Here is a 27,070-nt window from a genome sequence, read left to right on the forward strand (position 1 = left end):
CCCTTCCCACTCCTTCCCTGGGTCTGACACTCCCTTACACACACACTCTGAAACGCACTCTGCCCCCTTCCTTGCACACTCCTTCCCGGAGACTCACACTCTGCCCCCTCGCACACTCACTCCCAGAGACTCAAACTCCTTCCCCCTTGCACACACCCAGAGACTCACATTGTGCTCCCTTGCACACTCGCTCCCTGGGACTCACACTCCCTTGCACACACACTCTGAAACGCACTCTGCCCCCTTCCTTGCACACTCCTTCCCGGAGACTCACACTCTGCCCCCTCGCACATTCCTTCCTTGGGGACACACGCTCCAGCCCCGCACTCACAGCCCGCGCTCCGTGGCAATAGCCGGCGCGGCCCCCCGGCACACTCGCTCCCCGCTCCCCAGCCGGGTGCTCCGCACTGGGCATGCCCCAGCTGGGTTTCTATATAAAGCCCGCCTGCCTTAATCCCTGGACATTCACAGCCGCCTCTTTCCTGCTGCCAGCCAGACACCACCGATCGGGAGCAGCTGCTGCCCGGGGGTAGGTCAGAGCCTCCGGCCCGGCCCTGGGGTGTCCGAGCACCGCACCCGGAGAGAGGCACCGGTCGGAGCCGCTTTGTCCGTGGGTCGGGGTGCCCCGGCTGCTGGGCTGGGGGCTGAGGGGAGCCGGGGGGGGGGCTGAGGGCAGCGGGGAACTGGGCTGGGGTCTCGGCACGGCCCGGGTCGCCTCCCCAGCCCAGCCTGTGGCACGCGGGGCGAGAGGGGCCGGCTGGAGGGGCGCAGGGCAGGCGCAGTGTCGGGCAGCGCCAGCCCGCGGCGGCGGTCGGGGCTCCTGAGCCATGCCGGTGCTGGCCCCGCCGGGAGCAGGTGCAGGGCTAGGCCGGGAGCCGGGAGCCCGGGGACTTGCGGCCCGGCAGCTTCCCAGGTCCCCCGCTGCATCCCCGGGGGATGCCCCTCCCGCAGCATCGCCACACCGATCCCTGTGGAGAATGTGGCGCGCAGCTGCGCTGGGGCCCCTGGGGCCGATCCCCAGCTGGAGCGGACAGTCTGACAGGTGGGGCCGTTTCGGGGGGGGGGGGTCTGTTCTCTCCGTGCACCTCCCCTGAGCCAGCTGCACGGTTGGCCCCGAGATCAGCACGGATTTCAACGGCGCCTTGCGGACTGGCACCAGGTGGGGGGACAGGGCCGGGGCAACCACTGGGCGGTCCCCAGGGCGCCGAGTGGTTGGGGGCGGCCGAAAGCCCGCTCTGGGGAGGCGGTGGAGCGGAGGTGAGCGGGGGCAGGGGGCGGTGGGGAGGGCCGCCCGCAGCAAGTAACGGGGGGGCGGGGGCGGCGCACAGGGGACCCGCTCCCCGCCTCGGCTCCGCCTCCTCCGCCGAGCACCGCCCCGCTCCGCTTCCCTCCCTCCGGGCCTGAGCGCCGAACAGCTGATTGGCGCCGCAAGCCTGGGAGGCGGGAGAAGCGGCGGCCTGCTCGGGGGGGGAGGCGGAGCCGGGGTGGGCTGGGGCGGGGCGTTGCGGCACGCGGCTCCCCGGGCTGAGGGGGGGGGGCGCGGCGGGGAGCTGCCGCAGGGGGGCGCCTAGGGTTCAACCATCCTTGCGCTGGCCCTAGGTGGGGATCGGCCCGTGCCCATAGGGATCTGTCGCGTCCAGTCCCTATGTTCCTTGCTCGTCTTTAGGTGGCTCTCTATAATCACAGCTCTAGAGCTGCACACAGGTGCAGATTGCATCTGCCTGAAGATGTCTGGGTAGGACAGAGGCTAGGGACAAGCCCTGTCCCCGATTCTGCCCTGAGCTCTGGACTGGCAGATCTCTTCCTCCGCCTCAGAGCTCTACCCATGACGGGGAGATTGCAGTTGTGGGATGGGCGTGCAAACCATCACCTGGCACCTCTCCGCTCCACACACCTGTGCGTTGGCTCTGGGATTGCTGCGTCACCCCCATCTCCACTGGGCCGCTAAATGTAAAAGCATCTCTGATTCGCCCAGGCAGCCCCGGCATGAAGAGTGACCTCGACTGACCAGGGAGTGTATTAATGAGGGATTCGCTGGGAGAGCCCAGAATGGGGCTGGAAGATGTAGGCAGACAGGCCTTGGGTGGAAAACAAGTCAGTGTAGCCATGCAGCATTTTTGTCATTACTCTCCTCGCCTTAAATCAATGTTACCCAGATGCTGCAAGCAGCACCCCTGGTCCAGGAAGCTGCCAGAAAAGGGTCAACATTGAAAGTGTCCTCTGAGTTAGCAACTCATGAAATGAATGGGACATGACATGCCTCTCAGAGTTACTGTCTGCAGATTCAGGCAAACACTGCTGCATCAGTCACGCTGGGGGTGGGTCACACAGTTTAGGGCTATTGTCTCAGGCTCTGTGCGGACTCAGGTAAACACTGCTGCATCGGTCACACTGGGGGCAGTTCGCAGCTTTCGGAGCTACTGTCTCAGGCTCTGTGCAAACTCAGGCAGTTGCTGAGGTGTCATTTTTCCTTGGGCCACATTTTAGAGGCTTTCTTCCCACCCACAGCAGCTGGAGACTTCTCTATTAAATGAATTTTGGGACACTGGGGAATAATTGAGGTCTGTCATAACCCTCCTCCTGCCCCACCCACACCCTGTGCTCCTGGTTAGTTCTCTGTGCTCCCCCATAGAGTGCGCTCCTGTCCCTGAGAAACACTGCCTTAAATTATAATGTTTAAATATTATCCCCTCTGTTGGAATTTGGGAAATCTTTATAACCCTAAAAGGTGATAGAATCACAGCCATTTCTTCCTAGCCCTTGGCATCAGGGTTTGTGATGATAAAAAAAAGAGCTTGTTTTGAAGTCAAGCTTGTGGTTTCCAAAGCTGACTAATGTCTTTAGCCATCCATCTCCCAGGGAAGCTCTCAGAATTTACGAGGCTTATTCCTGGCTTGACTTCGAACATCTCAAACTCCAATTCTAAATTGGATGCTCTTTAAAGTCAGGGGTGGGCTACAATTTGATGTCCAATGCAAATTTTCTTTACAGAACAAACAAAATGCTTTTCTAGGTCAATGTATTATTTGTATGACGGTAGCACGTATGCGCATCAACCGAGATTGGGACCCTGTCGCATCAGGTACTGCACACGGACGTAAAGTCACCGAGGTTGGGGCTCCATCATCATGCCGGGCACTGCACAGACACAAAATGAGAGACAGCCCCTGCCTTGATGTGCTTACAACTGAAATAAAGGATCATTATCTCTGTGTTGCAGATGGGGAAACCAAGGCACGGCTTGTTCAAGGTCATAAAGGGGAGGCAGTAACAGAGCTGGGCATTAAACCCAGGTGTCCTGCATCCTTACCCCTTCAGCACAAACCTGTCCTTCCCGCCAGAATAATGTGTCTTGTTTCCTATAATTAAGCTCCAGTTCCACCAGTTATGTGAGATGAATTTGTAATCCCTTGCCCTCCTGCTGCCTTGCAACCCAAACCCTGCAGCACAGGGAAGCAGGGAGGGAAAGGGACTCTCGACAAAGGGGAAAGTGTCATTGTCCCAGCTCTGGGTGACCACAGATTGGAGGGGAGCCTGCACACTTGCGCCCCGGGAGTGATTCCAGGTGGCCTTGGTGACACGGGAGCGGGGTTTATTTGTTTGTAACATGTGGGGCCAGAGCGTCAGCTGCTGCAAGTGGGCACAGACTCAAGTGGAGTGATGCTGATTTTGATGCCAGCTGGGGATCTAGCTCCACTGGCTCTGGTGGACTGATGTTGATTGGCACCACACCATCACTGGCTCATGGGGCTCCGCACAGATCAAGGCTGCCCACGACTCTGATATCAGAGCGAGAGGCACTTTAACATCCCAGCTGCTGTTGGGCAGAGCCCCAGGTGGCTTCATGGGCATGGCAAGCAGTGCCAGGGGCTGCCCAAGAGTCACCGGGTCAGGCCTCTGTCCAGCGAGGCAGGGCACAACCTGCCCAGGATGGGGTGTCACTGGCCTCCCATGATGCACTTATCCGTGCGGCCTGCTCTCGCTTGGCTGGCAGGGGCCTCCTGGTGGTGTGGCACTTGGCGTGGGAGTGATTGGAAGTGAGGGAAAGGCACATTGTAGGGCTGAGGGTCTGCATAGGCAGAGGGGCAGAGATTGACCAACTGATGGGGATTCTCCAGAAGCTATGCAGCCCCTGTCCGGTGCCCGTCCTGCCTGCGCATAGAGCCAGACTGGGAGTGCATAGAGGTAGCTGTATGCTGGAGGGATCCTCCCAATTCCAAGCCCTGCCTCTTACTCCAAAATTGCTAAGCCAGGCAGTGGTTGGGGCCGGGGCATGCTATTTCAGTTTAGGGGTTCCCATATCCTCAGAGTAATCCCAGGTCCCGGGGTCCTTTGCCTGAAGCTCCCCCCACAGCCCTGGCCTCTCACAGGCCTCAGGGAGTAAGGATGGGGAGCGCGGGGCCTGGCTAGGGATGCCGTGTCCATCTGGCCAGGAATCCATCCATCCACATCTTGTCCTTGCTGCACTGACTGGCTCCATGGACCCCATAGGGGAGAGGGGTAACATCCTGCCTCCCATGCCCCCCCCAGAACCCCTCCTGACCTGTCCCACCGGGGAGAGGCTATCTCTGCCCTGCTCCTCCCTGTCCTGCTCTGTCCTCAGCGTCCCCTCAGCCCCTTCCTGGGCAGGGGCTGTCTCTGCCCCTCATTTAATTTCACATAATCCATTTTTCATCCCTTTCCCCGGTGATTGTTTTCTCAGACGGGCAACAAGGGAATGTGACAGATGGAGGAAGGGAGGGGGTGTCCAGTAATGAGATTCCCACCCTCCCCTGGCAGAGCTGCATGTCCCTGTTAATCCCATTGGGGGTGGAAGGGTCACCTTGGGTATGCCTGTGCCCCTTTGGGAAGCTCCAGCCGTGGCTTCTCCCCCTTATACCCTCTGAGGTGCATTATGAGCATGGCAGGGGTCCCTCACTAGGTGCTGCAATGCAGCCATCTCTAGGATGGAGCCTGGCAGCTGTGTATAGAGGGAATGCCATACCCTGTGCTGAGGTGCAGCTGCCTCTGGGGTGGGGCCTGGTGCTGATTAATACCCCAAAGTGCCACTACACACCTGTGCAGAAGAGGCAATGGAGAGAGACTATCTGGGATGGATTGTGGGGAGATTGTGGAGGCAGAATGGAATTGCCCAGGACACCTCAACTCGTGTCCAAATGGGACTTTTGACCCCCCAGGGGACAGGGCTGTGGTATATGACCAAAAGGAAGCATCTTATGGCACAGTTCCCCCTAGTGCTCCACTGGGGCATTGGGGGCTGGCACTGCCTGCAAAGGGAGAGCACCCCACTACTGCATCCCCCACCGTGCTCTCTGCAGCAATCCACTCCAAGTGTGCCAGCTCCAGTCCAGAGCCCTGGGGGTGGTGCCTGGCAGGTGAAAGGCAGGGACAGTCTGAGAAGAGCCCCACAGTGATCAGTCAGTTGGCCCAGGAGCTACACATGACAGCTCACCCGACCCTCACCACCAGGGGCAGGAGGGAGTGAGGGGGAGAAGTTTGCCCTGGACTAGCTTTGCTGGGGAGGGCGAGGGAATGGCAGCTGCTGGAGAACAGATAAGAGAGGAGGGATGGGCTGGTGGCCAAGGCTTGGGACCCCTGGGTTCTGTTGCTGGCTCAGGAAAGTGAGGGACGTGCTATAAATTCAGCCTCTTGTTCTCACGGCTCCTCTGCCCTGTCCCAAGGGAAGAGGCCGAAGCCCCAGCCCAGCCCTACTCCCATGAGGAATGATCCTGCGTTGTCAGCTGGGTGTCCTCCTTGTCGGATTCCTGAGTTCTTGGGATCCTGCAGCCTGGGGATACTGGTTCTCAGCAGCATCCCAGAAGCAGGGAGCTCTGAGCTAGTGGGGCTAGGGAGAGGAGCCCTGTAGCCCCTGCTGAGCCAGCATTAGAGATTTGGGGGATTACCTTAACCAAACTCTGTCCTTGGAGCTGGGAATGTCTCAGCTCTGCGGCTAGGAGGAACTGCATAGTGAGCATCTGGGGCAGGACTCAGAGCCTGCCTGGGACATGGGCCCAGACAGGAGAGGACCCCCTGGCCAAACCGCCCCCATCACTGACCCTCAGAGCAGGGACCGCTCAGCTAAAACGCCCCAGGGGTCACAAAGCTCACCGCTCTGCCAATGTCCCTTAATCCTGACCCGCAGCCCCTGCTATCCCAGCCCTGGGCTCCCCATCTCACCTCAGTCCCAACCACAGCCCCCTGCTATTCCAGCCCTGGGCTCCCCACACACAGAGCTCTTTTGGTGCCCCTCAATCTTGACTGACAGCGTCTGCTATCCCAGCAGTGGTATTCAGCAGTGGGTGCAGGAGCCTGACACTGGAACTGCCCCAGCTGTGTGGGTGCAGTTAATGCTGGAGGAGGGGTGAGTAGAGAATGCAACTGGCGCCCCCTGGGGGTGGAAGATGGGGTGACAGGCTGCTCCCCATTGCCCACGGAAACCTGCAACTGGTGCCTCTCTCTCTCTCTCTCTCTCTCTCTTTCTTTTTTTTTTTTTTCTCTTGCAGCTTCTTTGCTGGCAGGATGGTGAGTTTGTCCCGCTGCTGTTCCCCATCCAGCCCCCTGCCCTGCCTCACGTCCCCAGGAACCACTTCCGGGCCCTCTAGTCCCAAGTGGGAGCCAGTGTCCTCGGCCCCAGGAACTTAGCAGAGGGATTTGGACTCAGGGAGGCAGGGAAGTGGGGGGTGGGGGGTGTCCAGCTGGGGAGGAGGGAGGTCTGAGGCAGGCCCTGCTGTACTGGTGCTAATAAAGGGGAAAATGGTGTCTGATTCCCTCAGACACTGGGAGACTCCTGCAAATTACCATAACTGTGGGAATCTTCTAGCCATACTGCTGGCTGGGCACTGCTGTGGGGAAGTTTGCAGCACCAGGGTCTGGTTGGGCACTGCCAGGTACTGTTGTGGGGAAGATCCCAGCACCAGGGTCTGACTGGGTACTGTCAGGGCACTGCTGTGGGGAAGTTTGCAGCACTGGAGCCCCAGCTGTGCCATGCCAGGGCACTGTTGCACAACAGCTCTTGCGAGGTCTTGCACTGGGTGTGTGGTGGAGAAGGAGGGGGATGGGGCGTCCCAGCAGAAGGCAGAAATCTCTCCCCTTCTCCCTATTTCTACTCCTGCCTCCCTCCCTGAGCTCACTGACCCAGGTAGATTGATCTGTTTACAGCCTTGCTTCTCAAGCTGCTTAGCTCCGTCCCCACGTGATCCGCCCCCTCTGGGGAGGAAAAAGAGATGCTTTGTTTGAAAACCAGCCCCCGCCCCAGGCCTCTGCTGCCCCTGGGCAACTGGCACCTGCCTCACCCATCCTGTGGGGATTTACCCAGAGCCATGCTGCCCCAATGCAGGATCCATGCCCTGGGGCACCACCATTCACACTCCCAGCCCCACCCCCAGGGGGATCCATGCCCTGGGGCACCAGGATTAATGCTCCCAGCCCTGCCCCCAGGGGGATCTATGCCCCAGGGCACTAGCATCAGGATTCACACTCCCATCCCCATCTCTGTTGCAGCTGTCTCTGGATCAGATCAATGTGGATCAGCCCCTGATTCTGAAGGAGCTGGACTGGGCTGAGCAGGAGCCCCTGCCATCACTCAGTCCCCCATGTCCTTCCTGGCGTCAGGACGTGTCTCTGGACTGCAAGTCCTCTCCGGAGGACACCCAGGCACATGCCTGGACTACCTACTACTACAACCTGCTGCAATGCACCCTGCAACAGGAGGGGCTGCCAGAGACAGTCGACCGCACCAAGGAGCCCAGAACAGGTGCCTGCCAGCCCACCCAGGGTGCCACCACTCGCATGCTGGGGCTACAGCACTGCCCTACAGAAACCCCTCTTGTGGCATCAACCGAGGGGGATCTGGGAGCACAGCACCCTCTAGTGCTGGGCTGAGTGGTGGGGTACAGCCAGGGTAAGGAGGGCAGCAGCACAGCGCCCCCTAGCATAGACTGGGAGATGGAGCATGGCTGGGGTATGAAGGGCAGCCGCATGGCACCCCTTAACCCATGGTGTTGTAAATCCTGTATAGGAGGGGTTGGGGCACCCCCAGCATGCCTAATTCCAGCACCACTGCCCTTAGCACAAGGCTAAGAGATGGAGCATGGCTGTGTATGGAGGGCAGCCACATAGCATCCCTTAGCACCAAGGCCTAGATGGCAGTTCAGTGCCGTTGGCGGGAATAAGTGGTTAATTCCTCCCCTGTGTCTCTTAGGGTTCAGCTCGGGGGATGTGACCATCTGCATCCTGGGATCCCCGACCTCGTACTTGTCTGTGCTGCTGGAGGGTAGCTCCCAGTGCCCAGGTGAGTGCCACATTCTGTATCCCTGCACTGCCCATGTGCTGTGAGTTCCCCCTTCCACTAAATCAAGGAATGGGTGGTAATTCAGTGCCCTATTTGCCCTGAATACCCAGGCTGATGTGCTCAGTTGGGACCAACCCTGGCACAGCACAAAGGACTGTAATAAAACATAGGATGTTACAGTGTTATCACAGGTTTCAGAGTAGCAGCCGTGTTAGTCTGTATTTGCAAAAAGAAAAGGAGTACACAGAAACCCAAAATCATAGAAGAATCACAGAAGTGTAGAACTGGAAGGGACCTCAGTAGATCATCTAGTCTAGGCCCCTGCACTCACAGCAGGACTAATAACTAGACCATTCCTGACAGCTGTTTGTCTAACCTGCTCTTTAAAACCTCCAATGACGGAGATTCCACAACCTCCCTAGGCAATTTGTTCCAGTGCTTAACTACCCTGACAGTTAGGAAGTTTTTCCTAATGTCCAACCTAAACCTCCCTTTCTGCAATTTTAAGCCCATTGCTTCTTGTCCTATCCAAGGTTAAGGAGAATAAGTTTTTTCACCCTCCTTTGTGTAACAATCTATTATTTACTTGAAAATGTCAATGTGATGGGTTCCCCCTCCTCGCTCGCCCGCCCCGTCCGGGGTGCCATCTGATGTACTGGGTACCACTGAGCTTGCTCGACCCACTAGCATGGGCTCCCTTACTGTCCTGCTGAGGCAGGCCTTCAAGCCTCCTCAAGCACACACACAGATAGGGAAACACCTAGCTTCAGAAAAACAGACACTGAGATCAGCTCAGCTAGGGAATTGCCCAGCACTCAAGGGTACACCTCCTCTGGAGTGTAAACCCAAAGTTGTATTGTCTTATGCTGCACAGAGAACTATGCAATGTAAGTGTAATGCTGACAGACTCCAGTGGGTGGGATCAAACCTGGGACCTCTGGCACTTAGTTCATGAGCCTCTACTGCATGAACTAAACTGGCTGTTAGCTAAGGCTGAAATTAAGGCTGTAATTGCTCTCTAAATGGCCTCAGTACCACTATAGAACACCACACTCAGGTGGTGTGTGGGTTACATAAGGTCATTGAAATTCACCCCCTCCTTCAATGTGGAGGAAGATATGCACAGCTTTTGCCCCCCCGTTATGAATCCAACAAACTGGTTTCAGAGAAAACAAAACCAAATTTATTAACTACAAAAGATAGATTTTAAGTGATTATAAGGGCTAGCAAACAGATCAAAGCAGATTATCAAGCAAATAAAACAAACATGCAAGCTAAGCTTAAAATATTAAATAAACTGGTTACAAGTAGTAATTTCTCACCAAGTATCAGGCAGTAGCCGTGTTAGTCTGTATCCACAAAAACAACGCAGAGTCCGGTGGAACCTTAAAGATTAACAGACTTATTTGGGCATAAGCTTTCGTGGGTAAAAACCTACTCCATGCATCTGAAGAAGAGGGTTTTTACCCACAAAAGCTTATACCCAAATAAATCTGTTAGCCTTTAAGATGCCACCAGACTCCGTGTTGTTTTAATTTCTTACCCTAAATGTTGTTTTAGGCAGATTGCAGAAATTCTTGAAGGCGAGCTGCTCTTGCTCGCAGCTTAAAACTCAAGGTATTTTTTTCACAGGCCAGACACTTTTCCAGCCTGGGCTCAGTCCTTCTCCTCTCCTCGCCAGTCTTTTTTTCTTAGATCTTACCAGAGTCATCCTGGGTGGGGATTCAGTGAAGAACCACCCTGAGTATATCACTCCCCTGCCTTAAATAGGTTTTACATATGACAGGAATCCTTTGTTTTCCAGTGTGGTTTCCGCCACTCCCAGTGGAAAAATACTGGTTTTCTATCATGGAATCCAGTACCACATAACTTGATTACATGACCCTGCAGTGTCAAAAGCAGCCATGAGTCAGAGGTTGTTGGTAGCATCACCAGGAAGACTTCTCTGTGGGTGATAAACATCTTCTGAGACCTTTTGTTCTTTCTAATGGCTTTTCCTCATAAGGAGCCAGCTAGATTGATTGTATTCTGTCTGGTGGGCATTCCCCAGGTGCAAACACTTTTGTAAAACAGATGTATAGTCAATATTCCTAACTTTAGATACAAAAATGATACTTGCATACAAATAGGATAATCATATGCAGTATGTCATAACCTTTCCAATGATATTTCACATGACCCATCTTGCGTAAAACACATCTTAGTTATGCCCTACCCATACCATAACAATCTCTGTGAAGACTATGGGGTGCAGTGTCACAGTCAGAATTCAGCCCAGATTCTAGCATCACATCCTGACCACCATCCCCTGAGCCTAACTCTGCCCCTTATACCTGCCTGCTAACCCCCAATCTACATTGGGAGCAGAGTCAAGGTATAGGGTCAGGAGAACACTAACCAAGACATTTATGAATTGAATTTTTTATATGTTCCTTGACTCTTCCAATTTCCTGACTTTCCAACTAAAAAGAAATTTGAACTACGATGTTCTAATAACACCATTTAAATCAACTGGATCTATTTACCATCCAAATTCTGGGTTAGCAACATTTTTTAATCTAGAAATGTCCTTATTTATTGTTTGGTTTATGAAAGGAAACAAAGGCTCTTCAATAGAGCTCTGTGAATAACAAATTTTTCCATTCGCTGGCTGATATGGAAAAAAAATCTGAAACATTCAATAAACTAATATATAAAAAATTTAGTTTGGGGCCGAATCATAGAATATCAGGGTTGGAAGGGACCTCAGAAGGTCATCTAGTCCAACCCCTTGCTCAAAGCAGGACCAATCCCCAATTTTTGCCCCAGATCCCTAAATGGACCCTTCACGGATTTTACTCACAACCCTGGGTTTAGCAGGCCAATGTTCAAACCACTGAGCTAAGAAAATCAAAGTACGTTTCTGAGCAAAAAGTGATTTAATAAAAAAAAAATCAAAACATTTTGATTGTTTTGGAATTTTGAGCAGGAGAGGAAGGATTTTTGACCAAAACAATTAGGTGAATTTAACACATCTGCAAAATGTTGACCCAAATCTGCAATTTTGGCTGAAAAAATGTGTAGCCGAAACAGTTTGTCCAGTTCTACTTTTAAGTGTTAGGTGGCAGCAGGAATAAGCAGCAATGTGACTGGGGCAATGCACTTGGGATAAATGCTAAAGGAAAAATATATATTACCCTTTTTAACTGGACATATAAACCAGTATGTGCATGTACATGCACACAGATTAGGGTGTAAAAATCAGTTCAGAAAAAAGTCATAGACACACTGTGTGCAAGGGGAGGGGTTCTAGGGAAATATATACAGGAGAGGTATGCAAATAGATGCTCTGTCCCTTAACTGCAATTTGCAAACTGCGAGCTTCGAGGAGAGTTTATCCCCTCGAGGGGGGAATCTTGACTCCGGCTCCTCTGCCTGCCCCTGTGAAGCTTATAGACTGTGCAGGCCCAGAGAGGCTTCAAAGGAGGAGCGCTGAATACCAGGATCTCTCTATTTAAATGGCATTTCTGAGTCAGCAAGGACCTGTTTCAGGGGTGCATCCACAGCCCTCAGAGATACACGTTAATCTGCCTGAGAAAATAGTTCCACTGGCTGCTCAGGGCAGCTCTTCCTCCCTCCTTGGTTGCCTCTCTTCCTGATTCCCCCCCTCCCCACAAGCAGGGCCCAGTGATCTGGCTAGTGAAGAGGGTCCCCAGCCCTGGGGGCGCTGCAGACAGTGACATGGCTGGATCAGGTCTGAGTTGGGACAGCCCATCTACGTGAGACCCAGCCAAGGGCCTGGGAGCAGGTAGCGCTTGCCTATCAAGTTTGCCTGATACTTTCCATTCTAAGACCCTGTTTTCAGTTGCTTCTAACTTTGCCCAGCTTTAACCGTTGGGGCAGAACTTTCCCTTGCTGGGTGTCTGCTTCAGGCTGTTTTTTGGGAGGAAATTTTAGCTCAAATGGTTTAGCTGTTTCTGGGAGGGGGAAACAAGCTGTGAAAAAAAATTCTTCCTGCCGTTTCTCTGAAATGCTCTAGCCCCCCCACCCCCAGCTTTGGAGCTAGGCAGGGCTGTCCTTACCCATACGGAAAGTACGCAGCTGTGTAGGGCACCAGGAAATTTGGGGCACCAAATTGCCCCAAATTTCCTGATGCCCTACGCAGCTGCGTGCTGCTCCAGCAGCCAGCCCGATTCCCCAGCTGAGCCGCCCAGGAAAGCTGCCCCCACCCCTGCTCTGCCTCTTCCCCATGGCCCCCACCCTGCTCCGCCCCAGCCCCGCTTCTTCCTGCCCCTGCTTCGTCCCAGCCCCTGCCCCTCCTGCTCCGTCCCCACTCCATCCCTTCCCCTGAGTTACATCCCCGGGGACTGCAGCAGGAGTTGGGTGCCCTGCACTCACCGGGCAGTGGGAAGTGGAGTGACCCGGCCCCAGCCCACTCTGCTTTGCTGGCTCCCAGCCATGCCACCGGTGAGTGCCGGGGGCCGGTTCCTCCCTGGTCCCAAGTCTCAAGGCTAGGAGCCAAGGGAGCAGAGCAGAGTGGGCTGGGGCCGGGTCACTCCATTTCCTGCCACCCCGTGAGTGTGGGGTCGGACCTGCCCTGCACTCACCGGGCGGCAGGAAGTGGAATGACCAGGCCCCAACTTGCTCTGCTGTGCTGGCTCATGCTGGGGGGCAGTTTCCCCTCTGCCCCCCAAGCCTGCTTCTGCCCCCCCCCGCAGAGGCCTGGGGATGCTTCCCCCGCACTTGGGGGTGCTTGCGTAGGACACCAAAATGTCTATGGATGGCCCTGGAGCTAGGACTAGAATTTGGGGGAGGGCAGGGAAGGTCAGGTCACCCTGGTGTCAGGGATTTGCCTTTTGCGGGCCCTGTGGGAAGGCAACCAAATTTGGCCAAGTTATCAGCCTTTGAAAAATCAGAGTGTACATGTGCTCAGGAAGGATTTGGGCAGCTAAATCCTCTGAGGACTCTGTCCTTGCTGAGCATCCCCATCCCATCCACTCCGAGAGCAGGCCAGGCTACACGTGTGCCAGCCCCACAGAACGACTGGGCATGCTCCAGCCCGGGGATGCCAGGCGCTGAGCAGGACTTTCCCAGCCATTGCTGCTCCTGGCTGTGGTGGTGCCAGGCCCCAGAACTGACTCTCTCTCCTGCGCTCTCAATTACCCCCCCCAGTAAGGGGGTGGGAGGAAACTGACTGGAATCAAAGGGGGGAGAAGTAGGGCAAGGGCAGCATAGGGGGAGAGGTCGTCAGAGGAACTAGAGGGTGTCTAGGATCAGAGGGGGCTAGGGGCTATATAGGCTGGGGGGGGTGGGGTGATGAATAGGAGTAAAGGGGGAGTGGATATGGGCAGGGGGTCGATAAGGGTAGATAGGGAGTAGTCTTTGTGGGGGTAAATAGGAGGAGGGCTTAATATGGGAGGTAGGTGGGGGAGAGGCTCGTGTGTGATGGGGACAGATCAGACAGAGGGAGGGGGAGGGAGGGGCTGGTATGTGGGGGGTGAGGGAGGAGCTGGCGTGTATGTGGGGTGGATGGAGAAGGGCTGGTGTATGGGGAGGGGGAAGGGCAGATATGTGGGGGCTGAGTCTGGGGGAGGAGCTGGCATGGGGAGGGTAGATTGGAGCAGAGGGGAATGGGGGAGCAGGAGGAAGCATAACCGTCATGTGGCTGCCCCAGCTCTCCGTGCAGGCTGAGGATTGTTATGCCCCGACTGGCTCTGGCAGTGCACTTGGGGCTATCCTGGCCTCTCCTCTCAGCTGTAACCTTGTCCTAGCAAGGTCCCTGGGCTGAAGGACTCCAGCCTGGGCCTAAGTGGAGGGCTTCCAGCAGTTGTTCCACATTCCTGGCATTTGCCTGCCCGGTCTCCCTTGCTGGATGCTGGGAACTGGAGCGAAGCAGCTTAAGTTTCCCTTTGGCCCTGGAATGATTCCTGCCTTTGTTAAAGCCGCTTATTCTTGGCAGGAAGCCGGAGCCCTGGGTGGGAGCTCTGCGGGAAAATACAATTAGCAGCTCAATCCGTCATTGATAAGGAGAGCTCCAAGGTCCTTCCTTGCTCGCTGGGGAGAATCTAGCAGCTTGGCAAACACCGTCCAGGGGGTCCCTCTCCTGGCCCTGCAGTGCAGTCACCTCTGGGGTGTGGCAGCTGTTGAGCCGCTCCACAGCAGGACAAGAGCCGCAGGGCAATGAAGGGAGTTTGACTCCTCCGGCATGTCGGAACGCCACAAGTGGTTAAAGATCTTGGTTTGTGCCTCTTATTTAAGGTGACACCAGCACCAGGAGTACAGCGCCCCCTACTAGGGGTTAATGCAGAGTACAAGGGGAGAGTGTCCTCCACTCTCTACAGCATAGCACCCCCTAGTTCTGCACTGTGGCATTGGGGGCATAGACTGCAAAGGCAGAGCACCCCCTATTGAGCACCCTGCCCTGCTACCTGCAGCATGGTACCCCAAAATGCCGTGCTGGGGCATTGGGGCAGCAGTGAGTGCATGGGGAGAGCGCCCCCTACTAAGTTCCTAAGTACAAAACAGGCTGGCACCTTCCTACCTTATGAGGTGTAGGGAGAGGAGAAGAAATCCCAATAGAGGAAAGTCTGTTAATTGCTGTATAAATAGCAGCTTTCTGATTGGCTGCTGGTGATGTAATGGTTGTCATCCTTCTGCCCCCTCCTCCTTGCTTTCCCCTCTCCTTCACCGCGGACCTCCCCCTTCCCCATCTCTCTATTTCTCTATTCCCCATTTCTCTGTATCTCCTTGCCCTTCCCTATCTCTCCACATCTCCCCCGCCCCCACAGGTAACATGCTGCTGTGCCTGTCGCCCAGCTGGCTGGCCAAGGTGCCCTCTGAGCAGCACCCTGGCGAGTCGTCCCTGCTGGTCTCCAAGGCTGTCTCCTTTGAGCTGGGGGGGCGCACATGCCTGGATGAGTTCTCGCCCCCGCGTCGCGTAACCTACTTCATGGGCTCCTTCGGGCCATGCAAGGAGCATGGGCAGTCAGCGGGGGAGCTGGCGCGTGACCTGGATTGCCCCACGGCGGGCTCGGGGGAGCTGGCCCGCCTGCTGGAGGACAAGCTGCTGACGCGCCAGCTGCTGGACCAGCGAGCCCAGGTGGGGGTGCCACCCACGCTGGCCTTCACCTTCAAGCGGCTGCACCCACTGCGGGACGTCACTGCTGAGCGCTCTGTCCGCATGGTGGAGCTCAGTGGCAAGGAGGGCCAGGAGAACCTCATCCAGGAGGAGATTGAGGCCTTCCTGAAGGGCAGCGCCATGGAGCCCTACAGCCAGGTGAGCCGGCCGGGGGCAGGGCCCTGCAGCCAGGTGAGCCTGCGGGGTGGGAGGGGGCTGCAGTCAGGTGAGCTTGCTGGGAATGGAGCATACAGCCAGGAGTCGGGGGAACCCCTACATTCATGTGATCCTGTGGGGAGGCGGGACCCACAGCCAGAAGGGGAGGTCTATGGGGGGCCCTACAGCTGAGGAAGAGGGCACTGTAAGAGGGGGAGATCCATGGGGAAGGGAGAGAGGAAAGCCCTATGGGTAGGGATGGGGGCAGTGGCTGTGCCTGGTTGGCTCCACTGAGCAGTGCGCTGTCGCCCCCTGCAGGTGGTGGTGAAGCCATCGGGCTGGCGCTGGAGTGGGGCCCATGCTGTGACCTTCCATGCCAAGGTGGAGCAGGCTGCCATGCTCCAAGCCGTGCTGGCATTGCTGGAAACCCTGGAGGAGGAGGAGAGTGCCCTGCTGGAGGCCTTCATCCCCACCGCCTGCCTCACCCAGCCCAAATCTCCCAACAGCACCTCCCCGAGTAAGGGACCCCTCCGGCCAGAGAGGCTCACGCCTCATCACCTGCCCCTGCAGCCGCCATAATGCACTGAGCCCACCCCCATTCCCACCCTGACCCAGCCTTTGGAGATGGCGCCATGGGGCGAGATCTGGAGGGGAAAAAAACAGGATGCAGTTGGGTTAGCTTGGGACATGAGGAGGGAAGGGGCACGTGCCATATTGGGAATCTCCCAACCAATGTTCCCTCTAATTTTTGACAGGCTGTGTGTGCAAAAAATTTCTTCTGTGCAAATTGTTGTGCTTCTGTGCAAATTTTTGTGCATGCGGTGTTTTGCCGTGTGCATGGGGTTTAGGATCTGTGTGCACATCACACGCGCACAGCTTAGAGGGAACAGTGCCCCCAACTCATTGGGGTGGCTGCCACTGCCATATTGCTTCAGGGCAGGGGGATCCACTGTCCTATTGGAATCCCAGTATCCCCTGGGGCAGTGGGGGACAGCTGCCGTACATTCAGTGGGTGGTGGCCATACCAGAATCCCTCAGGACGGAGGGCACCACTCTGTGCAGCTGGTTTGCATGAATCCCGATGCCATTTCTTTCTCTGCTCCCCTTGCTGCTTCTTTCCGTCTCCTTCCGCCCCGCTCCATTCCTCCACCCTTCATTTGTTTCTCTTCTGTCCCCTCCATACCTTCCCTTTGTTTTCTCCACCCTCATCTCTTTTTTCTCCCCTCTCTCCATCCCCCGATTTCTTTCTCCATCTCTCTCTCTCCCCCATTTCCCTCTGTCCTTTTTTCCCCTGACTCCCTCTTTCCTTTCCTGCCCCTCTGACCCTTCCTCCTCACCTTGCCCCTCCCAGGCAGCACATCTCCGAGGCCTGACCTGGCGATCCGGATCTGTACTGTCGTCTGCAGATCCTGGGGTGACCAGCCTCTGCTGAGCCAGGTAATGGGGCAGCCGTGAATACGTGCCCCTCACCCTGCCCTGCCAATGCAGCTGGCTGGGCCCCATGCCCCCACTTAGCCTCAGAATAGGGCAATGGTTGATACAGTGAGAAGCTGGGGATCACGCATGCCCTGACCAGAGACAAATACAGCAGCAGCCCTGGGTGTAAGCAAATGTGGTATGGGGCCTTTCCCCTCTAGGGGGTGCTGGCTCTGATCCAGGCCAAGGGGGTGGGACTGGCTAGCTGGGAAGGGTGAGGAATGGAAGATGATACTTTTTCACCTCTAGGGGGCACCATCTCCAATCTGGTCCAAGGGTGGGGGGTATGCCTGGCTCAGAAGGCAGGGAATGGGGCATGGGGCCTTTCCGCTCTAGGAGGTGCTGGCTCCGATCCGGCCCATGTGGGTGACTGGCTGGCTCAGGGCAATGGGGGAAGTTATATGGAACCTTTCATGACTAACTTGGTCCAAAAAACAATGTATTTAATATGATCTGCAAAAGTCTCAAAATGAAAAACCTTATCATCATTGTCACTTGTGACCTTTGAACCCAGGCCAGGTGGAGGTCCAAGGTCATAAGATCACCTTTGTCCTGTCTGCAGCGTGTGGCACTGGACTTGGGCTGGGTTTATTTTCTCTCATGTTCCCCCTCCGCCCACCCTGGCACATGGTACATTCCATTTCCTGAGCAGGAGAAAAGAGCCTCCACAAATCAGGGCTCTTGGAACAGTGAGACAAGCGAAGGATCTGATTGGTTAGTACCAAGCTTGTTCGCTGGATGACCTCACAGTCAGCTCCCACTGCAGGTGGTGGCGGGGGGGAGGTGCGGGGTTTTCATGGTGCTGGGGTTTGTCCCCCCCCCAGGTGGTGTGCGGTGTGGGACGGGCTGATAAGCCCCTGAAACACCAGGCCACAGTGCCCCAGAGCCTGGAGAGCAGCCTGCGGCAGCAGGGGGTGACAGATGAGGCCCAGCTCGCAGCCATCCGTGCCCAGGTCAAGCACAAGGCCGAGGCCGCCATGGCAGCCTTCCTGGATCTGGAGGCGGGGCTGTCAGTGGAGCAGCGGGGGGGCCGACGGGCCCAGACTGATGTGATTGGTGAGCTGCCCTGTCGATCGTTGCCATTAACTATTTAGCGGGAGTCACAGAGTCCCGGTCATTATTCATCCGGCCAGGGAGGATCCAGAGCAGGCGCTCCCTCCCAGTGCACCCCCCAATGGGCGGTGTAGGGCAAAGCTGGCTGTGTTGCCTCAGCCCCAGCAGAGACCCTCCCCCTTGCAGGCCAAAGTTGCCCTCGGCTGCCCCAGCAAGAAGAGCCTGGCTGGGGTAGGGACCTGACCCTAGTTCTTTGGCCCATGGTCTGTTAAAGGGCCAGGGCGCTGCTGCCCTTGGCAGGACCAGGGGAGGATAGCACCTTCACGGGCAGGGAGTCACCGACCAGTTGGGACCTTCAGAAAGGCCTGCAGCCACATGTGCATGTCCCCTCTAGCCTGGTATCCCATCTCCAACAATACCCATGCACCTGGCCATGAAGCAGCCGGAGAAGGAGCCTCCTAGGGTAGTGGTTCTCAACTAGGGGGCTGTGAGCAGATTTTAGGGGGTTCGCCAAGCATGATCAGCATTAGACTTATTCAGGCCTGGGGCAGAAAGCTGGAGTCCAGCTGCACGGGACTGGTGCCCCACCACCCAGGGCAGAAGCCAAAGCCTGAGCAACTTAGCTTCACAGTGGCCTCTATGGTGTGGGGCCCCAGGCAGTTGCCCTGCTTGCTACCCCCTAACGCGGACCCTGGCTTTTATATGCAGAAAAACAATTGTGGCACAGCTGGGCCGTGGAGTTTTTATAGCATTGGGAGGGAGGCCTCAGAAAGAAAAAGGGTTGAGAACCCCTGTCCTAGGGGGTTGTTCTGGAATAACCCACCCCATGAAACTTTCTAAGGAGTTAGACTTTAAAATTTTCCTTTTAACATAACTCTGGATGGTCTCCTCAGCCGGGTAAATGTCCAGGCCTCTTTCTACAAATCCTGTTAACAGGGCCGTCCCTAGCAATTCTGGGGCCCTACACAGCCCCCCCCCCCGCGGGAGGAGGGGGGCCCAGACCTCCGTGGGGGGGACGGGGCTGGCTTGGGGGGAAGGGGGGAACCACCCCCCAGCACTCGCCAGTGGCATGGCTGAGGCTGGGTCGCTGCACTCCCGCAGCCAGTGAGTGCAGTCACCAACAGTGGGAATGCAATGACCTGGCCTCAGCCACACCACCAGTGAGTGCTGGTGTGGGGGGGCTGTGGCAGGGAAGGGGCGGGGGCCCAGGGGAAGGGGGGGAGGCGGAGCAGGGGCAGGGGCCTGGGGAAGAGCTCAAGCAGGGGCTGGAGCAGCACCAGCTGCACAGGGCACCAGGAGATTTGGTGCCCCAAATTTCCTGGTGCCCTACGCAGCTGCGTGCTTTGCGTATGGGTAAGGACGGCCCTACCTGTAAAGCTTTTGGACACACTGAGAGCTTGTGGCAATGAGTCCCACAGGGCAATTGAGAATGAGTATTTTCCTTGGATCAGTTATGAATTTGCCACCTTTCAGGTTCATCGATCTATCCCTGTATAATAAGAGAGGGGGAAAGGAGAGGTTTCCTGGCCTGCCTTCTCTACCCCATTTATTTTTATAGCGTTTAAGGCCAGAAGGCACCCTAACCAGGGCTGTGGTGGATTCTCCACCGTTGGCAATTTTTAAATCAAGATTGGATGTTTCTGTGAAAGATCTGCTCTCATTCTAAACCGGAATGGAAGCTCTGTGGCCTGTGCTGTACCGGAGGTCAGACTAGATGATCACAGGGATCCCTTTTGACCTTGGAATCTATGAAGTTGCTTGATCCAGCGTCTCCTGCAATTCCTGTTGGGGCCTCTGGTCAGGGTCTCTGAATTCTTGTGCTCTCCAGTTCGGCCTGACTGCTATTGTACACCCATCCTGGCTGTTCCCTTGACTTGGCCATTCCCCATTGCAGGTGTGGATTTCCTCCTGACCTCGTCAGAGCAGGTGCTGCAGCTGATGGCCCTGGAGATGAATTCTCAGCTGTGCCTGGAGACCTGCGGGCTCTTTGAGTCCATGGGTCAGGCGGTGGGGGTGCCGGCAGGCGAGTCCTCGCGCCCTCTGGTGGAGACGATGTTGCGGCGTGCACAGTGCTATCTCATGGAGGGCAAGCACGTGTTGGTTATCGGGGCCGGAGGAGTCAGCAAAAAGTTCGTCTGGGAGGCGGCCAGGGCCTATGGGCTAAAAGTAAGATGCGGAAACCGGGCCCCATGCTGCCCAGCACAGCCCCCACTCTCCGCCATGGAGTGGAGCTGAGGGAGATGGCTCTCCGTAGCCATGGGTCCGACCCAACATGGCATAGCCTGCATCAGGGAAGAGAGAGCCAACGGAGGAGGTTGGGAATGCACCCTCCATCCCAGCTGCAGGGGGGAGTCCTCTCTTCCCCTCCCCCACATCCCAGCCATGGGAGTGCTACTCACTGCCTCCCCTGCATTCCAGCCAGCCCCCTCTGACATCTCAGCTCTAGGGGGACTCTCCCGAGTCTTCCCCACATCCCAGCTACAAAGGGGCTCCTCCCTGCATCCCAGCTGGAGAGAAACTGCACCTGAGCCTCTGCCAGGGGGCTGCCGCAGCCCAGGTCACAGGTGGATGGGAAAGTGCTTCTCCGAGGGTGAGCTGGGGATTATTGTCCCGTCTGTGCTGACCCTCGTCAGGGTGGGTGCTGGAGGTCTGGCACTGGGGCAATGTGGGGAGTGATTGGGGGCAGGATCTATGGGGTGCTGAGCTTCCCGTGTCCATTGTGTGCAGAATCAAGTCCTGGGAGCTGAGCAGCTCCTGGAAGGGACATGAGCCAGTGTTAACCGTAAAAAGAAAAGGAGTACTTGTGGCACCTTAGAGACTAACAAATTTATTAGAGCATAAGCTTTCGTGAGCTACAGCTCACTTCATCGGATGCATCCGATGAAGTGAGCTGTAGCTCACGAAAGCTTATGCTCTAATAAATTTGTTAGTCTCTAAGGTGCCACAAGTACTCCTTTTCTTTTTGCGAATACAGACTAACACGGCTGCTACTCTGAAACCTGTGATTATGCAAGTGTTAACCGTGGTTATCTTTGTGCAGGTAGCTACTCCAGATCTATCCCCTAGGGCTACAGCTCAGACCTCTCTTTGCTGAGGGGGTGGTAATGCATCAAGGGGCACATCAGGGAGCCCCATAAGATCTCTGGATGAGAAAATCACCTTATCTCTGACCCCTGGCTGTCCATCCATTGCCAGTCTGGCCCACAGCCTCAGGTCACTGGGCCATGGGTGTCTTATCTCCTCCGCCCCCGAACCTCTCTGTTCTAAATCACTGGGACCATTCATGTAGCCTACAGCTCTCACTCTCGCTTCCCTTCACCGTGCCCTCTCGTGCCTCTGCTTTGAGGCCGTCTGGGCACATGGAGAGGTGGGCCTGAACGTCAGCTGGCGAAGGAATACTAGAGAGGGGGCAGGAGTGGTGTGGGGAAGGGGAGATGAGTGCTTGACCCCAGACAGAGGAGAACCAGGTCCCAGCCCAGACTCTGAATTGAGGCAAATACAGTCTGTGGTGGTTGCTACAATCTGTGTAATGGAACGGTCTGTATCCCAGCCCAATGTCACACCACTGTGGGAGACAGGAGCAAGTGGTCTGGCCCATCTCCAGCCTCAGTGGAGGGGAGGAAAAGGTGGGCAATTCTGCCCACAGCTCTGGAATAGCAGAACGTTCCTGGAAAATTGATCCGCAGTGGAATAGTTAATAGTGCGGCTGTCTTTAAATTTTCCACACCATCAGCATTAGGCTCCGGAGTTAACACCTGCTAGCCTTGACATTGTTAGCTCCTGGAGTTAGATCTCATGAGGCCAGCTCACTGCTCTCTCAGGAACACCCCTTCCCCCCCACCCCCCCCAAATCCCAAACAAATTGACTGCTCAGAGGTGTGAGAAAGGAATCCCATGGCACAGCCCTGCCACTGATGCTGAGTGCAGTTTCCTAGGCTATGGGCACTCCTGTGTACTCCCCCAGCCCTATTTTCTTGGCATCAGCTCCAGGTTTGTTCCAGGCTGGGATCTGGTCCTCTGTGTCCAGGGTGGCACCCAGCCCTGGCAGGTTGGGGTGCCCTTCTGTGTCAGTACTGGCCCCGCCCCTCTGGCAGCTGGTCCCTTCCCAAAGCCCCTGCACAAAACTGGAAGCAACCATGCTGGGCTTGTTCTTGGAAAGCGTTTAACGTGCAGCTGCACTCGCCCCCTCAACCTGGATGGAACATCCCATCTCCTCTTGCCTTGGAGCCCAGGAATGCCCCATAGGGGCGGGCACATGAGGCCCGTGACCACACCATCTCCTCCCCCCCACCCCATGGGGCCTGGGCATAAGTGGACCATTCCCAGTCTACCCCACCCTTCCTGGACACGAGTGGATCATTCCATCCTGACACAAGTGGGCCATTCCATATCCCCCCACTTATCCTGGGTGTAAGTGGACTATTCCATCTTCTCCCCCTCCCCGCACTGAATGGTGCCTGGGCAGGAGTGGTCCGTTCCATTTCCTCCCCTCTGCCATGTGGAACCTGGGTGGGAGTAGACCATTCAGTTTCTTCCCCCTACCCCATGGGGTCTGGATGTGAATGGACCGTTCTGTTTCTTCTCCCCACTTCATGGGGCCATGGGTGTGAGTGAACTATTCCATCTCCCTCCCTGGATGCACATAGACCATTCCATCTCCTTCCCACACTCCTCAGGGGCATGGGCACAAATGGACCCATCCCATCTCCCTTCATAGAAATGCTTGGACCTTTCCTCCATCTCCTGCCCCACATGGGGTCTGGACGCACGTGGACAATTCCATCTCCCCCACGCCGGGGTTCTGGATATGAGTGGAACGCCCTATTTGCATCCCACCGTGGGGTGTGGATCCGTCCCCAAGGACAGTCCCATTTTTGCGGCGCCTGGAAGGGGAGGGCATGGAGCCCACCCCAGTCCTTAGTGACCCCTTTTTGGTCTCTCTCCCACTTCTTTGCATCTCTCCCCCGCCCCCTTCTCTGTGCCCCCCCCCCCCGCTCCAGATTCACCTGGTGGAGTCAGACCCCAACCACTTTGCCTCCCAGCTGGTGCAGACCTTCATCCACTACGACACCACGGAGCACAAGCGGGACGAGGAGCATGCCCAGCGGCTGGTGGGGCTGGTGCGGGAGCGGGGCCTGCGCCTGGACGGCTGCCTCTCCTACTGGGACGACTGCATGGTGCTGACGGCCTTAGTGTGTGAGCAGCTGGGCCTGCGCTGCAGCCCCGCGGCCGCCATGCGGGTGGCCAAGCAGAAGAGCCGCACCCACCAACATCTGCTGCGCCGGCGCAAGGAAGCCCCACTTGGCTGGGCCTCAGAGGCGCTCTATGCCGTTCCCTGCTGCCACCTGGAGAGCCACGCTGATGTGGAGCGGGCTGCCCGCCATCTCTCCTTCCCCGGTGTCATGAAGCTAGAGTATGGGGCGGGCGCCGTGGGGGTCAAGCTAGTGGAGGATGTGCAGCAGTGCCACCTGCACTTTGAGAAGATCTCACGGGACTTGCGGGAGGATACAGATCACCCAGGTATCGGGCTGGGCTGGGGCAATGCCATGCTGCTGATGGAGTATGTCTCCGGCACAGAGCATGACGTGGATATAGTGATTTATGATGGGCGCATGCTGGCCGCCTTCGTCTCCGACAACGGGCCCACCCGTGTGCCCCACTTCACTGAGACAGCAGCCAGCATGCCCACGTGCCTGGCGCCCGACTGCGAGGCCCAGCTGGTGCGCGCCGCCTACCGGTGCTGCTTGGGCTGCGGCCTGACCAATGGTGTCTTCAACGTGGAGCTAAAGTTGACGGCAGCTGGGCCCAAGCTCATCGAGATCAACCCCCGCATGGGAGGCTTCTACCTGCGCGACTGGATCCAGGAGATCTACGGGGTGGACATCATGCTCGCCTCTGTCATGGTTGCCTGTGGGGTGCCCCCGCTGCTGCCCATCCATGCCCAGCCCCGCACCCATCTGGTGGGCGTCATGTGCGTGGTGTCACAACACTTGAAGGCCCTCAAATCCACAGCCAGCGTGGAGACATTGCAGGCCCTGCATGAGCGCGGCATCATCCGCCTCAACCTGCTGGAGGATGAGCTCGTCACCCGTGAATATGAAGAGCCCTACTGCAACGTGGCCTGTGCCAGCCCCAGCCGCCGCGAGGCTTGCCTCAAGGTGCTGGGTGTCTGCCAGGTGCTGGGCATCGACTCACCCCACTATCCTGTCACCCACTTCCTCTCTCACTTCAAATAGCACCCAGGGAGCCCCCGGGGAGGGGGCCACCCTGCTGCCTCTGTCCTGTTACCCCCATTCTCCCTAGGGCCTGCTGGGCTCAGATCCGGTCCTGGAGGAGCCCCCGGCCTCATCCTCCCTGGTGTGTCCCCACCAGCTGGGGCACCGGCGCTTGCGTTACTTGGCTCCTCTGTATCCCAGTGTTGTTGTTTTTTTCCCAGCAGCTGCCCCTTTCCCCCCAGGACCCCCAGGGGTCCCTGGTGTCATCTCAGGCAGGCGTGGCTCCTACCAATGTGTGTGTGACATGGGATTGCATCAGTATGGCGTCTCTTCTGCTCCCTCTGGGACTCCTCCAGCTCCCCCCGACCCCGTCCCACCTGCCCTGTCCTGGTCCTCTAGTTCCCCTCCCTCAGCTGACCTGTCCTATCCCTGGAGGGATCCCCCACTCTCTCTGCCAACTCTTCCCTGACCCCTTCTTCCCCACTGAGATCCTCCAGTTGGCTCCTGCAACCAAACCCACCAGCCCCGGGAAGGGCTGTAGGTCGCGGACCTCAATCTCCTGGGCACAAGCTCAGCTCTGGCATTTGTTCAACCATGGTGGGGAGGAGGGGAAGGATTGAGGGCCTGGAACCTCCAGGAGTGGAGACTTAAGGCTACAAGTGGCGCTCCAATAACAAACCACTGTATGCATGTTCCCTGCCCCGCTCCTCAGCCACCCTACCTTAGCAAATCACTGTATGCTACCTCCTCACCGTGCTTGTCAGCAACCCTACAATAACAAACCACAGTACACAACCCCTCCGGTGCTCAACCCTACTGATAGCAAACAACCATATGCAACCCGCTCACATGCTCATCAGATAACAACAAACCACTGCATGCAGTCCCTCCCATGCTTGTCAGCAACCCTACAATAACAAACAATTGTGGGCCAAGTCCTAGCACAGACCCTGCGATAACACATGCCCTATGCAAACTCCTCACTAGGAAACCTACAAACCCACTGAACCTGAGACATTGAACGGACCCACTTGAGCCTGCAGCCCTAATGCTTGAACAGCCTGCACTGATGCGGGAACTCTAGCCATGCTAACAAGCAATAACAGGGCTCCAGAGCAGCCCTGTGCTAACTAACTAGCATGCCTAGCCCCAGGGAAGGACAAAGAACTTACACTAACAAAGCAGGCACAACCCTCCAGCAGTTTTGAGGGCTGTAGATGCACAGCCCCATTGCTTCTGAGTGACCCTACAATAACAAACCAGCGTGTGGAGCCCCATTGCTTCTGAGTGCCCCTACAATAACAAACCAGCGTGTGGAGTCCCAGTGCCCCTACAATAACAAACCAGCGTGTGGAGTCCCAGTGCCTCTACAATAACAAACCAGCATGTGGAGCCCCAGTGCCTCTAAATGACCCTACAATAACAAACCAGTGTGTGGAGCCCCAGTGCCCCTACAATAACAAACGAGCGCATGGAGCCCCAGTGCCTCGGAGTGACACTACAATGATGAACCAGTGTGCATAGCCCTTAGCATCCATAAGTGACCCTATAATAAGCAAACCAATGCCCTGAGAGACCCTACAATAATAACAAACCATTGCACATAGTCTTAGTGTCCCCAAGTGATCCTACAATAACAAACCAGTGCACAGCAGCCCGAGTGACCCTTCAATAACAACAAACCAGCAGGCACACCCCTGGCATCCCTAAGTGACCCTACAATAATATCAAACCAGAAAGCACAGATCCTAGCATCCTTAAATTATCCTATAGAAGCAAATCAGCGTGCAGCACCTTGAGAGACCCTACAATATTAACATACCAGCATGCACAGCCCTAGTGTTCCTGAGTGACTCTCAAATAACAAACCAGTGCATGGCACCCAGAGAGACTTCCATAATAACAAACCAGTGTGTGCAGCCCCCGTGACCTTACAATAACAAATTAGCAGAAGTAGAAGGAAGCAAGACTCAGGTCTAAAGGAAGCTTGATCAGGTTCTCATCCTCTTTAAGAGCCCATGGCTTCCTGCTGCTTCCTCATGACTGCTGTTATTGCTGTCACAGCAAGAGATTGTGAGGGCATGGGGATGATGACATCATCAATGAGGGGAGGAGCATCTGGAAATTGTGATGTCTTAAAGGGGCAGAGGCCCTGAACCAGGGCAGAGGGAGGTGGGTGGGAGATGGGAAGTGACATCACCATGGTGCTTGTAGCCATGGCATCCCATGCCAGGGTACCCAAGGACAGGGGCATTAGCAAGCCCATCCCCCTGTCAGCATGGGCTGGAGTTCCTCGTGACACTCCCCACCTCTGTGTCCTTCTGCCGCCTTTGTATCCGGCTGCAGACGGACAAAGTAGTCCCTCCCCAATAAAATGCCATGTGCAAATATGCGGGTCCCCGAGGCATTATTGGCACCCTGAGCTGCAGCAGGGTTGGAAGAAGATCCAGCAGCCAAGGAAGAGCGGGACATGGAGGGAGCCAGTGGCAGAGAAATGAGGCCTCCTTTCCCGGCTCAGCAAACCTCTTGGCACCCACTCTAAAATGGAGGGCAGCCTGGGGTGCCCCAGTTGGCCCCAGCTCCAGCTCCATTCTGAACAATGGCCAAGTCACTTCGTGCCTTGGGATCCGTTGCAGGCCCCTTCCCTGCCCAGCGCCCCTTTTCAGAGGCCAAGACCCTGGCACTTCAGGCACAAACAGCATGTGGGACTAAGAGAGCATCAGCCCATCCAGCCCCCTCCCCAGCTATTACCTAGAGGGGCCTGAGCCAGGGCCCTGGGATTCA

The 27,070-nt window shown here is 56.4% G+C and overlaps 1 protein-coding gene across 2 annotated transcripts; it reads left to right on the forward strand.

Annotated features, from left to right (window-relative positions):
- Positions 1-283: 283 nt before the first annotated feature.
- Positions 284-26,676, forward strand: CARNS1 (carnosine synthase 1). Of its 2 annotated transcripts, XM_038407208.2 has the most exons (10): positions 284-529; positions 6,504-6,522; positions 7,501-7,753; positions 8,201-8,290; positions 15,058-15,545; positions 15,861-16,059; positions 16,894-16,979; positions 17,843-18,074; positions 19,966-20,237; positions 23,072-26,676. In XM_038407208.2, exons 1-10 carry the CDS (start codon positions 414-416, stop codon positions 24,305-24,307), a joined length of 2,991 nt encoding a protein of 996 aa, XP_038263136.2. In that variant the 5' UTR covers positions 284-413; the 3' UTR covers positions 24,308-26,676. The 2 variants fall into 2 exon arrangements, with proteins under 2 accessions (XP_038263136.2, XP_038263138.1); XM_038407210.2 differs by lacking the exon at positions 6,504-6,522 and having other exon boundaries at positions 464-529.
- Positions 26,677-27,070: the final 394 nt, after the last annotated feature.

The sequence above is a fragment of the Dermochelys coriacea genome, chromosome 6 (assembly GCF_009764565.3).
Source record: "Dermochelys coriacea isolate rDerCor1 chromosome 6, rDerCor1.pri.v4, whole genome shotgun sequence".
Classification (NCBI taxonomy): domain Eukaryota; kingdom Metazoa; phylum Chordata; order Testudines; family Dermochelyidae; genus Dermochelys; species Dermochelys coriacea.

Coding starts and splice junctions, on each gene's coding strand:
- CARNS1 (XM_038407208.2), top strand. CDS start 414: ATGCCCCAGCTGGGTTTCTATATAAAGCCCGCCTGCCTTAATCCCTGG. Junction 16,980..17,842: donor ACCAGCCTCTGCTGAGCCAG/GTAATGGGGCAG, acceptor TCCCCCCCCCAG/GTGGTGTGCGGTGTGGGACG. Junction 18,075..19,965: donor GGCCCAGACTGATGTGATTG/GTGAGCTGCCCT, acceptor TCCCCATTGCAG/GTGTGGATTTCCTCCTGACC.